The sequence below is a fragment of the Crotalus tigris genome, unplaced genomic scaffold (assembly GCF_016545835.1).
Source record: "Crotalus tigris isolate CLP2741 ecotype Arizona unplaced genomic scaffold, ASM1654583v1 scf7180000018891.247784533:1973344, whole genome shotgun sequence".
Classification (NCBI taxonomy): domain Eukaryota; kingdom Metazoa; phylum Chordata; class Lepidosauria; order Squamata; family Viperidae; genus Crotalus; species Crotalus tigris.
The window spans coordinates 568829-583414 of record NW_024097260.1 but is presented as its reverse complement, the minus strand read 5'-3'; the positions used below and the strand labels follow the sequence as shown (position 1 = coordinate 583414).

The 14586-nt window shown below is 49.3% G+C and overlaps 1 protein-coding gene across 16 annotated transcripts in view; it reads left to right on the top strand.

The window, feature by feature from the left end:
• Positions 1-14586, top strand: part of NCOR2 (nuclear receptor corepressor 2) — a 233097-nt gene that overhangs the window by 142763 nt on the left and 75748 nt on the right. For all 16 annotated transcript variants that reach the window (XM_039357314.1, XM_039357316.1, XM_039357312.1 and 13 more), the window contains 2 exons: positions 5307-5449; positions 13433-13592. In XM_039357314.1, coding sequence (XP_039213248.1) covers positions 5307-5449; positions 13433-13592 — 303 coding nt within the window. The remainder of the gene's footprint in view (positions 1-5306; positions 5450-13432; positions 13593-14586) is intronic.

The window sequence follows — 14586 nt, the reverse complement described above, 5'->3', positions numbered from 1 at the left end:
TGCACGAGTGATTTTGAACACTGCTGCTTTTTTTTGGGGGGGGGGGGCAGGAAAGATGCAGGTCCTTGCATGGGAGGGGGGAGAAGCATGCATCTCTCAGTTTCCTGCCTTTAGGGGGACTTTGAGTCTCCCCAATAAATGGGGCTCTTGGTGGATTCATTCCTGGGGAGGGGATCCCCCTTCCTGCCCACTCCAGAGCTTTCTACATTTGGGGGGCAGGAAAGATGCAAGTCCTTGCATGGGAGGGGGGAGAAGCATGCATCTCTCAGTTTCCTGCCTTTAGGGGGACTTTGAGTCTCCCCAATAAATGGGGCTTTTGGTGGATTCATTCCTGGGGAGGGGATCCCCCTTCCTGCCCACTCCAGAGCTTTCTACATTTGGGGGGCAGGAAAGATGCAAGTCCTTGCAAGGGGGGGGGGAGAAGCATGCATCTCTCAGTTTCCTGCCTTTAGGGGGACTTTGAGTCTCCCCAATAAATGGGGCTCTTGGTGGATTCATTCCTGGGGAGGGGATCCCCCTTCCTGCCCACTCCAGAGCTTTCTACATTTGGGGGGCAGGAAAGATGCAAGTCCTTGCATGGGAGGGGGGAGAAGCATGCATCTCTCAGTTTCCTGCCTTTAGGGGGACTTTGAGTCTCCCCAATAAATGGGGCTTTTGGTGGATTCATTCCTGGGGAGGGGATCCCCCTTCCTGCCCACTCCAGAGCTTTCTACATTTGGGGGGCAGGAAAGATGCAAGTCCTTGCAAGGGGGGGGGGAGAAGCATGCATCTCTCAGTTTCCTGCCTTTAGGGGGACTTTGAGTCTCCCCAATAAATGGGGCTCTTGGTGGATTCATTCCCCCTTTCTGCCCACTCCAGAACTTTCTACATTAGGGGGGGCAGCAAAGACGCAGCTCCTTACACTTCGGGGGGTGGTGGTGGTGGTGGTGGAGAAGCATGCATCCCTCAATTTCCTGCCGTTGGGTGGGACTTCAAGTCACCCCACTCATTCCTAGGGAGGGGGTTCCCCTTTCTGCCCAACCCCACCCCCCCTGCGTTTCCAGAATCCGGATCTGGCCCGCCCTTCAAGCCAAAATGTTTTGGGACCAAATCCGCCCTCTGGGAAGGAGGTGTGTGTGTGTGTGGGGGGGGGAGAGAAACGAGGGGGGGGCATGGCAGGAGGGGGGGTTCTCTGTTTGCGTGGGAGCGGCTTCCAAGAACAACCCCTTTGATTCAGATCAGAGAGAAGGAAGCGATTAAGAAAGGCTTTGTTTTCTCCCAGTTTCTTTTTCCCCCTGCTGTTGACATTCAGAGGAGAGAGAGAGAGAGAGAGAGAGAGAGAGAGAAGGGGGGAAGCCTGGCCAAGTTGGCCGCACCCTTGTCATCTTGGGCCGATGCCACGCAGCTTGTGGACGCTGTCTAGAGGTCACATTCAGACGGAGCAAACTTCTGGGTCACCTAGGGGCAGGGCGGGAGGGCGGGGAAGCAGAGGGGGCTAGCTCCCCACGGTGCTGTCTACCTCCTCCCTTGCAAGCCAGCCCTCCCTTCCTCCTCCTCCTCCTCCTCCTCCTCTCCCCGGCTCTCCCCGTCGCCAAAGGAGGCTGTACCCGTCTGCACGTTTTGGTCACAACCTGGACCATCTCCCAAAAGCTGCCTCTCTGGACTGCTTCCTCCCCCTCCTCCTTCTCCTCCCTTCCTGCCTCTCCTGGCACCCGGGAGCCGCGCTCGCTTGGGAAAGGCAGGCGAAGGAAGGCTGGCAAGGGAGTTTGCGGAGGCTGGGAGGGAAGGGAAGTGGATCCTCCTCCTCCTCCTCCTCCACCACCACCACCACCACCACCGCCAAGACACCACGGCTGGGAAGCAGCAGCGCCCGGGGACCGAGCAGGTGGGAGTCTGCAGGGAAGAAGAGGAAGCGGAGCAAGTTAGAGGATTGGTACTGTCAGGGCCGGGAGGAGGAGGAAGAGGAGGAGGAGGAAGCCTTCCGGGATCGGCTGACCTCTCCCCCAGTTTGGACTTGGCACCGGCTGCAGGAAACCCTCCCCGGAGCTGCGGCGGCAGCTGGGTGCACATGCCTCTTCTCCGGGACTGCCCGGAGAGAGTCCCGCGCGCGGCAAGCAAGCAGGAACGTGAGAGCCGAGCCAGCAAGGAGAAGGAGGTGGAGGAGAGCATGTGAACCACCACCCTTGGCTCTTCCTCTTCTCCTGCTCATCTTTTTTTCCTTCTTGGATTTTTAATCTTGGGGGGCTGGGGGGGTTGCTTTGTTGGGTCTCCTCTCTCCTTCCCCAAACTCCAGCGAATTCACTTGCCGTCTCCTTGTCTCCGCGTATGGTTTCGGTCAAGCAACCAGCAGATGAATGTGGACCAGGATGTAAGTGGGGGCTTGTGTTGGGGGGGGGTGGAGGATAAAGTGGAAAATCTGAGCTGTTTTGAGTGTGGAAGATGTGGAAGAGAGGGAGGGAGGGAGTGTCCCGCTGGCCTGGTTCCTGGTGGAAAGGTCCCAAGGGGTGATCTCCAAACACCGTGCCCTCTGCGCGCCGGACCTCCCAAAGCCCAGATGTGACTGGGATGGGGAACTGTTCTCCAGTTTTTCTTCCTAAAAGTTTGAAATTTAGCAGGAGCTTTTGGAGCATCGGGGAAGGGGAGGCAGGCAGGCAGGCAGGCAGGCGTGGAGTTTGTAGGGAGTGTAACTTAACTGTGTGTGTGGGGGGGGGACTTTTCCCAGCGGTGGGACACACTGGGTGTTTCCTGGCAGGAGCCAAAGGTTGCTGCTGACATGTCTTTCCCCAGGCATCTCTCTCTCTCTCTCTCTCTCTCTCTCTCTGTGTGTGTGTGTTTGTGTGTCTTTCTCTGTGTGTATTTATGTAATTATAGTTTTGGAAAGCAGGTGCTGGTGTATTTTTTTTTATCGGAGGTGCTGGAAAGATAAGGGCAGCTGTGTGTGTGTGTGCAGAGTGTCTGGCTGCTGGCAGGGAAAATGGGCGGGCGGGCATGTGGGCGACGCATTACCCACGGGTACGACTGCACAGGGTTGGGCAGGTGTGATGCCAGCCTGGGCTGCAGGCTCTATAAGGCTCCAGAGGGCCCCCCCTTACCCCCCTGCATCTTTTTGATGAGCACAATGATGCATTTTTCGCTTGCACTCTGCCCGTGATTTTATTTATCTTTCAAGAGAGTTTATAAAAACTTTGCAGGGGTTTTCAGAGTCGCCCCACTTTTTTCTCCTCTGAGGATTTCTAACAACCCTAGAAGGTAAACCTGTAGGTAAGGCTTAACTTTAGCCAAACACCCCAGCGGTGAAAAAAAACACACACACACACAAATTAGGACCAGACACAATTTTGGATCTGACCGTAGAACAGACGGCCCAGGGCCGGCCACTTGCTTTCTTACCATCCAGTTTCGTCCCAGACCGACAGCTTTACAACAGCCCTGTGAAGCAGGCCACTTTACTCAAGTGAGGAAGCCAAAGGGGGGAAAGAGAAGTGACTTCCCCCAAAGTTTAGGGTTTTGGGGAGTAATCAAAAGGCCTCCTGGAAATCCATTCCAGGTTGCCAACTTCCCAGATTTTTTTGTTTGTTTTTTTGAAAACGAAGGCTACAAGGAGTTGTTTGCGAGGAGTATTTGCAAACTCTCAGAAGTTTCACAGCGATGTTGAGGTTGGGGCAAACCCAGCGGGCTGGAGCAAAGGGAAAAAAAAAACCCAAGAAGTTTCAAGTCCTCAACAGGTGCCAAGACAAACATTGTCGCAAAGAATTACCTTCCCTATCCCCAGAGTCGAATGACGAGCGGATGAAGCAATTCGCTTTTCATCCCATCCTAAAAAACGCAGGGAAAGTTCTCAGGCTCTGTTCCTGCTTCTATTTTTGTGCTCGTCTTTTATTTTATTATTTTTCATCTGGAGAAGATTAACCGTTGTTTTATCTCTCTCTCTTCTCTCTCTCTCTCTCTGTGTGTGATTCTTTCTCCTTCTCTGTCTGTCTGTCTCTTTCTCTCTCTCCTCTCTGTCTTTCTCTCTCTTTGTCTTTCTCTCTGTCTCTCTCTCCTTGTCATTCTCTCTCTGTCTTTCTCTCTCTCTCTCTCTCCTCTGTCTCTCTCTCTCTCTGTCTGTCTTTCTCTCTCTGTGTGTGTCTTTCTCCTCTCTCTGTCTATCTGTCTCTCTCTCTCTCTCTCTCTCTGTCTTTCTCTCTCTGTCTCTCTCTCTCTCTCCTCTGTCTTTCTCTCTCTGTGTGTGTCTTTCTCTCTCCTCCTCTATCTGTCTGTCTCTCTCTCCTCTCTCTCTCTCTCTCTCTCTCTCTCTCTCTCCTTGTCTTTATCTCTCTCTATCTTCCTCTCTCCCTCTCTGTCTGTCTGTCTCTCTCTCCTCTGTCTTTCTCTCTCTCTCTCCTCTGTCTCTCTCTGTGTGTGTGTCTTTCTCTCTCCTCCTCTATCTGTCTGTCTGTCTCTCTCTCCTCTCTGTCTTTCTCTCTCTCTCTCTCTCTTTCTCTCAGGATTTCTCCTTCGGCAGAGTTAGCATGCTTTCGTTAAAAAGGCATTTTACCCACATATACACAACCCCGAGCAAGTTGGTTTGGCTCAGTTTTGAGATTTTACAAGGGGGAAACCGATCAACGAAGTCTGCTGAGAGAAAGTACAAATTTTTGCTACTTTCCTTGTTGGCTAGCGTATTTTATATATAATCATGTCATATTCTGGAACTTATCCTGATGGAGGTGCTTTTAATGTCCCTGTTCATGACCTGAATGGCTTTGACAATCTTGGGGTGTTTTTTTTTTTTTTTTTTTTTTTTTTTTTTGCTAAATCTCAGTGGAGATTTGCTCTGAGCGTCTTCCCAGCATCAGACAAAATAACGGATCCATCCTTTGTTATTAAGCCCATGGAAATCAGCGTGGCTCTTTGAAAGAAGGCTAGACCTGAGATCAACCTATTCTGTAGATCTGGGTGAAGATAGCTACAAGAGCCAAAAAGCAGAGCGTCAGTCAAATCAATAAATACTTAACAACAGTTCCTTTAGGGGCCGAAGTTACAACAGCGCTGAAAAAAGTCACTTAGGATCATTTTTCATAGTTACAACCGTTGTAAGCGTCCCCGTGGCCACGTGATCAAAATTCAAACCAGTTTGGCAACTGGTTCATATTTATGACGGTTCGCAGCCTCCCGGGCTCATGCAATCCCTTTTGGCGACCTTCTGACACGCAAGTCGTAAAATGGGGCAAATTTGTGGCTCAGGCAGCGAAAATGTTGAGCTCAAGTGTAGTCATAAGTTGAGGAGTCCGCCTGTTGTGTCTGTATTTTTAACCTGTCTGCCTTGTCCTGTCCGCCCTGCCCAGGTCTCCTTGAACATGGACGCAACTGGTCAGCCATTGCCCGCATGGTGGGGTCCAAGAGCGTCTCACAGTGCAAAAACTTCTATTTCAACTACAAGAAAAGGCAGAACTTGGACGAGATTCTGCAGCAGCACAAACTGAAAATGGTAAGCATCGCACACATTGCCGTCACACTGGCCCAGCCTTGTGATTTGAATTTGTTCTTGGGGGGGCTGCGGGCGTTTTACTTTCCGGCCTGGCTTGTGGGAGTGGGTGGGTAAGGGCTAAGATGGCGTGTATACCTCTAACGCCCTCGTGGCCAAATGTTTTGAGTCCAGAGAAAAACATTTGCCAAGTGGGCAGTTGCAGATTATGGAAGATGTACACCAGGGGTCTTCAAACTTGGCCCTTTTATGACTTGTGGACCTCAACTCCCAGAATTCCTCAGCCAGGCAAGCTGGTTGAGGGATTCTGGGAGTTGAGGTCCACAAGTCATAAAGGATGGAGACCCCTGGACAAGAGTGAAACGGTGTGATTTCAGCCTGGTTGAACAACCACCCAGCTAGCTTGTTGGCAATCAAGCCATGCTAAGCTGAACTAAGGTGATGCTATGGATAGGAAATTTACAAAAGGTCTAAAGCAGGGGTCTTTCCAACTTGGCCTTTTTATGACTTGTGGACTTCAACTCCCAGAATTCCTCAGCCAGGCACGCTGGCTGAGGAATTCTGGGAGTGGAAGTCCACAAGTCATGAAGGGGCCATAGTTCCCCCCATGCTGGCTGAGGAATTCTGGGAGTTGAAGTCCACAAGTCATGAAGGGGCCAAGTTTGAAGACCGTATGATGTACACATTCATACAGGTGGTCTTGGATTTAGTGGCTGTTTGAAGTTATGACAGCACTGAAAAAAAAGTAATTTGTGACCAGTCTCCTCACTTATGACCAGTCCTTCCACTTAAGACCGGTCCTTGCACTTATGACTGTCACAGCGTCCCCATGGTCAAGTGATCACAGTTCAGACACTTCACAACCACGTATTTAGGATGGTCACAATGTCCCGGGGTCCCGTAATCACCATTTGTGGCCTTCCCAGCTGGCTTCTAACAGATAAATGGGGAAAGCTGGATTTGCTTAATGACGGTGTGATTCACTTAAGGACTGCTTAGCCATGACAAAAGGTCATAAAATTGAGCCTGGCTCACTCCCAACTGCCTTGCTTCGCAAGAGAAATTCTTGGGGTGCATGCAGCAGGTGAATTTCTGGGATATTTCTCATTTACTTGTGGAGTTGTGTGTAGTAAAAGCGCCGGTGATAATTGGTTGTCGTTTTGAAAGCTTTCCTTCTTAGCTCCAGATGGAAAAGTGAGCTTGTGATGATGGATGTGGCTATTTTTAAGCACCCTCGGCCATTTTGATAGGGGTATTTCCAAGCACCCAGCTCCTCAGATGCCCGTTGGCTGAGTCCACTCGGTCACTTTTCTGCTGCCAAATCTTTCCCCTTTTCATCATTAGGATCCCAAAGATTTATTTCCCGCCTTCCAGGGAAGGGCTGCAGCCCAGCACGTTCCACAAAAGCATAATGCAGTGGTTCTCAACCTGTGGGTTGGGACCCCATTTGGGGTCGAACGACCATTTCACAGGGGTCGCCAAACAACGCGGTCCGCCATTTTTTTTCCCTTTTCCTTAGCTGTGCTACTCCCTTTTATTCTATTGGCTTTTGAAAGCCAATAGAATAGACTCTCTTGAATAGAGTCTAATTCTATTGGCTTTCAAAAGCCAATAGGAATTGTCCAGGCTGTCTCTGCCCTGCTGAGCCCGCCAAAAGTCCCCTTCTGCAAACGGGGCTGCACCAGTTGAGTAGTCCTCGACTTACGACCGGTTGAGTAGTCCTCGACTTACGACTGGTTGGGGGGTCACGGCATTAAAAAGGTTGAGAACCACTGGCATAAAGGAAGCCGTGTAAATCAAATCTTTAAAATGGCCACTGGTAAGAAAAGATGAATTAAAATGGCGTTTGGTCCCAAGGCAATAGAGGCTGTTGAAGGTCTTGGATGTTTTAGGATGAAGGTTCTCTTAGATATTACGGCAGAAGGGAAAAAAACCAAACAAACATGGAAGATTTGAAAAAGCTCAAGAAAAGTAAAACACCTGGAAAGGAACAAAGGCGCTGGGGAAAATACAGGTAGTCCTCGGACTTGCGACTAAAATTGGGAGCAAGAACGTCCGTCCCGAAGCAAGGCGGTTGTTAAATGAATGCCGTCTGGTTCTGCAATCTTTTTGTGTCATTGTTAAGCAAACCAGGCTTCCCTTTTTTATTTTGCTGGTCGGAATCCAGCTGGGAAGCTTGCAAGTGGGGGGTCACGTGAACCCCCGGGACGCTGCAACCGTCATACATACAGGCCGGTTGCCAAGGGCCTGAGTTTGGATTCCTTGATCGTGGAGACGTGCAACGGTCATAACTGCAAGGACTAGTCCTAAGCAGCGGTGGGATTCAAATAGGTGAAGGACCCCGGTTCTCTGTGTGGATGCCGCTTCTGGAAGTCCGTTCTGGGCCCGGGCAACCAAAAATTAGCTTCCGGTTCTGCCGAAGTGGTGCAAACTGGTTGAATCCCACCACTGGTCATAAGCCACCTTTTTTCAGTGCCCTTGTAACACTAAAGTGTTGCATTTTGGAAAAAGCCAGGGGTCAAGCTGGAATAGATGGGCAGAAGGTGGCTTAAGCCACCCACCATGCGAGGATGTTAAGCCATACGATGGCTTGGTTCAGCTGAGTTTGATATATAAAATAATAATAATAAAAAAACCCATACTCCTCTCATTTTTCTACTCTTTTTTTGGGGTGCTTTTTCTTCTCTCCCACTTTTTTCCCCCCTTTCCAACCTGTGCTGCTGGTATCCGGAAGCATCTTTGCAGAAAGAAAAAGGGAAAAAGAAAAAGCAACCTAAACCCAAACAAACAAATTACACCAATAAAACGAGCTCGGGCCGTGGAGTTGAGTAGTATGGTTTAAGTACAGTGAGTGTGTGTTACTGCCAGAGGTATCCCTGTGTTTTCGCACCTATCTGTTGTCTAAAAAGTTACACAACAGAGAGGATCAGCAGCAACCACAGCTGTTGTGCTTCTCCCCTGGGCCTGATCTTATCGAGAGCATCAGACAGGGCAAGGCAGAGTGGGAGTAAGTGAGAGAGATAATAATATTTGTTTTAAAAAAAAAAACCAAAAACTTAGCAATAAGCCTGGAATTTGCAGAGAAAGAAGGAGGAAAAATGAGCAACCATGGGAAGCCAGGTTTCACTCTACAGGCAGTCCTCGACTTACGGCCACAATTGAGCCCAACATTTCTGTGGCTAAGTGAGACATTTGTTCAGTGGGTTTTGCCCCGTTTTACGACCGTCCTGGCCATGCCCTCTGCTCATGCCCCGCAGCATCAACTGTGCGTGATGGGGTGTGAGGGCAGAGTCTTGTCTACATGCCTGGCTGCCATGTCCTTGGCTGTGCTGCTCCGCGTGGGCCATGCTCGGGGGCGACTCTCCTCCAGGGGGGCTGCTGGTGAGGAGGAGGTCGCGGGGGGAGGCAAGGCTGGGGCAAGGGCACGTGTGGCCACAGAGAGGGCTCCGAGTGCCATAGGTTCACCACCACTGGCTCATGGAATGTGAGATGTAATGATGGGGATGACTCAGCAGGGTCTGTGTCCCTTTAAGAGCCAGCTGGGTCTGTATCTATTTAAGAGCTTTGTATAAAAGGGAAGGCTCCGCAGATCCTGCTGTATTAGCACCTGTATGTATTTTGTTTCTGGTGTATGATATTGTAGATAGCATAAGATAAACCATCATTTAATGCAAACCACTGTTTGCCGTGTTTAATCCTGGGTTATCTCACGCAATAAGACTGCACGCTCTGACACACAGTTGAGCCCAAAGGTTCTCTCGCTAAATGAGACATTTGTTAAATGAGTTTTGCTCCATTATACAATCTTTCTTGCTAACAGTTGTTAAGTGAATCACTGCACCTGTTAATTTAGGGTCACGGTTAAGTGGGTTTGGCTCCCCCCATTGACCTTTGCTTGTCAGAAGATCGCAAAAGGGGATCACGTGAACCCGGGACGCTGCAACTGTCAAAAGTACATGCCAGTTGCCGAGCATCTGAGCTTTGATCCTGTGACCAAGGGATGCTGCAGTGGTGGTGTGAAAAACGATTGTACGTCACTTTTTTTCAGTAACTCTGAATGGTCACTAAATGAATGGTTGTTAAGTCGAGGACTATCTGTGTTAAGAGGCCATGGTTTTCCCAGTTGCAATGTATGGCTGTGAAAGTTGGGCCATAAGAGAGGCTGAGCACCAAAGAATGGAGGCCTTTGAACTCTGGTGCTGGAGAAGACTCCTACGAGTCCCCTGGACTGCAAGGCGATCAAACCGGTCAGTCTTAGAGGAGATCAACCCCGACTGCTCTTTAGAAGGCCAGATCCTGAAGTTGAAACTCAAGGACTTTGGCCACCTAATGAGAAGGAAGGACTCACTGGAGAAGAGCCTGATGCTGGGAAAGATGGAGGACAAGAGAAGAATGGGACGACAGAGAATGAGGTGGCTGGATGGAGTCGCTGAAGCAGGAGGCGTGAGCTTAAAGGGACTCCAGAAGATGGTAGAGGACAGGAAGGCCTGGAGGAACGTTGTCCATGGGGTCACGATGGGTCGGACACGACTTTGCAACTAACAACAACACCTATACACAAGAATCTGAGTTATTAGCAGTCAAGGTGAATTAGTACCAGATAAGAGTCAACCAACTGGACTTGAGGCGCCAAACTCATGGTGCATTTGACCATGTCACATGACCCAGAGGTCCCCAAACTTTTGGACACCAGGGACCGGTGCCAAGGAGAACGGTTTTTCCGTGGACCGGAAGAGGTGTGGTTTTGAATACTGCCTGCATCCCGAGGATGAAGCTTTGCTTGTTTGTGTGCGGCCCGTTTGCTGGCATGCTGCGGACCGATGCCGGTCCACAAACCGGCGGTTGGGGACCCCTAATGTAACCGATTTGTTTTACGACCATCATGATTTATATCCGTAATGGGCAGGCTTGATTAGAGTCCTACGTTGAGGACTACCTGCAGATCTTCTCTCTGCCCTCTGCATCGTCTTGATTGACGTCCTTCCTCTGACTTGATCATTTTCTTTAGACCGGGCGGTTTTTTGCGGAGTTTCTCTGTTTCTCTTTTCTCTTTTGGCAAAAGAACAATGAGTGTTCAGCTGGTTTGCGTTGCCATTCTTCTTTCCTTTTTTTCTTAAAAAGAAAAAAAAACTACGCTATTGTTTGCTGGCAACAACAGATGTCATAAATCTGAATAGAGGGGGGAGAACAAAAAGCTTGCGGTTAATCTAACCTCCCGTTTTTTCCTAAACATTTGCTACTTTGTGCGCACACAGCAGGCGGGAGGGCTGGGCCAGGGATCCGTGGAACGGAAGAATTAAACATCATTTTGATGAGGGGCTCTCGAAACTGATCGGAAAGGTTGCTTGGGAAGTTAAAAAGCTGAGCAGTGCGCTGAGACTGGAAGGAAAACAACACCCTTTTAGCTTTAATTTGGATTTGCGGTGCTCAGATGGGTCTTGCCAAGCAAACCAGATTTAGTGGATCGTGGCTAAGTGCTACCGACCCTTTCACTACATTTCAGCTGTCCTTTAGTTAGGTTTCCAGGTAGTCCTCGACTTAACAACCATTCATTTAGTGACTGAAGTTACAACGGGTACTGGGAAAAAAAGGACTTACGACCGTTTTTCACAGTTACGACCTTTGCAGCATCCCCATGATCAGAATTCAGACCTGTGGCAACTGACTCATATTTATGACGGTTGCAATATCCCGGGGTCAGGTGACCCCCTTTTGCGAACTTCTGGAGGTTTTTAAGAAGAGACTAGCCCAGGGGTAGGCAACCTTGGCTCTTTTATGACTCGTGGGCTTCAACACCCAGAATTCCTACTATGGCTCAGCTTGGAAACCTCTCCTTTCCCCTCAGCATGGCTGGCTCAGGAATTCTGGGAGTTGAAGTCCACGAGTCATCAAAGGGCCAAGGTTGCCTACCCTTGGGCTAGACAGTCATTTGTCTGAAATGATATATATAGGTTCTCCTGCTTGAGCGGGGGGCTGGACTAGAAGACCTCTAAGGTCCCTTCCAGCTCTACTCTGATTAACTGATCTCAGATCTAATCAAGGAGAGAAGCAACTTAGAACTAAGGAGAAACTTCCTAACAGCGAGAACAATTAACCAGTGGAACAGCCTGCCTCCAGAAGTTATAGGTGCTTCATTTTAAGAAGAGACTGGACAGCCACTTGTCTGAAGTGGTATAGGGCCGTGGTGGCAAACCTATGGCACGTGTGCCACAGGTGGCACGCAGAACCCTCTCTTTGGGCACGTGTGCCATCACCCCAGTCCTAGGCCTTCAGCTGGGTTTTATAAAACCTTTTCGCTTTAGGACTCTGCCGCCGTGTGCAAAAAAAAAAAAAAAGGTTCAATCAATCAATTTCAACTTGCAGGGGAAAAAAAGATCTCGCAAAGTTGGAATTGATTGAACTTTTTAGTCCCACCCAGTCTGCTGTTACCACCGCAGCCATGCCCACCCAATGGGCCACGCCCACCCAATGGGCCATGCCCACCCAATGGGCCACACCCACCAGGCACCCAACGATATATAAGTGGGTTTTGGGTTGCAATTTGGGCACTTGGTCTCTAAAAGGTTCGCCATCACTGATATAGGGTCTCCTGCCTGAGCAGGGGGTTGGACTAGAAGACCTCCAAGGTCCCTTCCAGCTCTGTTATTCTATTCCATTCTAAGCACGGGCCCTGCTGTGGTCTTCCAGATGTTGCAAATATTTCCTTGGCGTCCCCCGGCCCGTGCCGTCTTCTGGAGATGGGTGGTTAACCTGGCAAAATATTCCCTACCCTGCCTTCTACGTGGCTGTTCCCGTATTTTAATCTCCGGTTTATTTTTCTTTAATCCCTCTTTTGCCTTGTCCCCCCTCTCCCATGCTCTGAACGGAAAGCTCTTGGGGAGAACATCTACCAGCGGGAAAGCCGTACGCCATCCAAAGCTGGTTCCCCCGTTGTCCAGCGCAGGTTCCTTTTCTTGCTCCCGTCGGTTCGCATGAGTCACCCGGGATGCCAGGAAGAAGCAGCAGCGCCAGGACCGCTTTGCCATAGTAACGGGAGCGTTGCCGCGTTTGTGTTCACATCATCAAGCACCCCAGCGACGGGCGGGCTGTGTTTCTTCTCCTGATAATGAGCACTTATCCAAATGGTGTCTCTGGCAGGAGTTCAAACTCAGCCAAGGCTCTCCTCTGTAACTGATGAAATCTGTTCGGCAGTGTTTTTTATTTTTTCCATTTTTTATTCCAAGAGAAAAACATAAGTAGAAACCCAGGTTAGGAAAGTGAAAAGAAGACAAAAGTTTAAAATAGTCACCTGGCCAGTTTTTATTTTGTGTGTCTGTTTGCCCAGGACAAGAAGCACAGCATTTCCTGGTGTTTAGCCCGGTGCTTTTAACCACTAGGCCAAACTTGTGTCTCCCTGCATCTTTCCAGGATGAAATCAGAACTATAGTGAGCAGATGTGCCAAACGCTGAACTCTAGGTCTTTGTAAAGCCGGCATAAATATGTCAAAGCATCCTCCGTATAAAAACGTTCATGGATGTTATTAATACAGTGGATCAAAATCGTAACAGCGGGTGTGCATTTATTTGTGTGTATGTGTGTGTGCATCTGCGTGCGTGGTTGTGCACCTCTTTTCCTTCCTTCTGCACTGCAGTGGAGATGCTGCAAAAAAGGTTGTGATATTGTGGAGGCCAACCCAACGTAGCTAAAATGCTTCCAAAAATGGTCAATTCTTGCAACCTTATCTTCATTCTGTAGGCTTGTATTTTTTTTTATTTTTTATTTTGCACTTGTGTACAAAAGTTTATGCAATCTGAAATCCCGGGAAGCAATGCACACTCATTTCAGCCCCTGCTATTTTTTTTTTTTTAAAATAGCCATTTCAACCTCCTGGTATTGTGTGTGTGTGTGTGTATGTGTGTGTTTAGTCGTTGCCGATGCAGCGATTGACGATAAGATGGTGTTCCAGCAAGATTCATAACTCTCCTTTTCCGCTTGGCTTTGCTCAGGAGAAAGAAAGGAACGCTCGGAGAAAGAAGAAAAAGGGTCCTGTGGTCCAAAACGAGGAAAGGGCTTTCCCCCCGGTGACGGAGGACGAGGAGATGGGCCAGGATGGGTCGGGCACCAGCGGCAACGAGGAGGAGATGGCCGAGGAGGTCGAGCCAGAAGGTGAGATGGTTCTCCAGGATGCAACGGCATCTCTTGGTCCGGTTTTGCTTCGGCCAGGGGTCTCCAAACTTGGCAAATTTAATGTCTATGGAGATTCTCGGTCATCCCAAGTCATCCCCAAGGCGCTTTTCCGAAAGGAAACTGGACTTTGGTTTTCCTTGAACAATTTTCATTTCTCATCCAAGAAGCTTCTTCGGTTCTGGATGACGTCAGATGGAGCTGTCACCTGTCCAAAATGTTGCAAGCGAGCCCGGTTGTTGATGACCCTCCCCAAAAAAGGGAACTCAACCAAAATAGAGCGGGAAGGGACCTTTTAGGTCTTCTAGTCCAGCCCCCTGCTCAAGCAGGAGACCCTACGCCATTTCAGACAGGTGGCCGTCCAGTCTTTTCTTAAAAACCTCCAGTGATGAATCCCAAAGATGCTTTTTCACGAGGCAACTGAGCTTTCTCGTGTTTCTTTGAAGATGCTTCGCTTCTCATCCCATCTGACTGGATGGTGGGGAATGGAAGGACCATCGTAGTCAGAGCTGAAGAAGCTTCTTGGATGAGAAGCGAAACGTCTTCAGAGAAAAACTAGAAAGTCCAGTTGCTCATGAAAAAGCATCTTTGGGACAACCATGACCTGGATGACTGAGAATCTCCATAGACCTCCCACTATTTCTGAGGGGATTGTCCAGTCAGAGCTGACGAAGCTTCTCGGGCGAGAAGCGAAACGTCTTCAGAAACAAAGGGAAGTCCAGTTGGCTTTTGAAAAAGCACCTTTGGCAAACTTTTAAGACGGGTGGACGTCAACTCTCAGAATCCCTCAGCCCATCATGGCCGGCCTGGGGAATTCTGGGAGTTGAAGTCCACCCATCTTAAAAGTCACCAAGATTGAGAAACAAAGATGCTTTTTCACGAGGCATCTGGACTTTCTTGTTTTTCTTGGAAGACATTTCGCTTCTCCTCCAAGAAGCTTTTTCAGCTCTGTGGGAAGATGAGATGAGAAACGTCT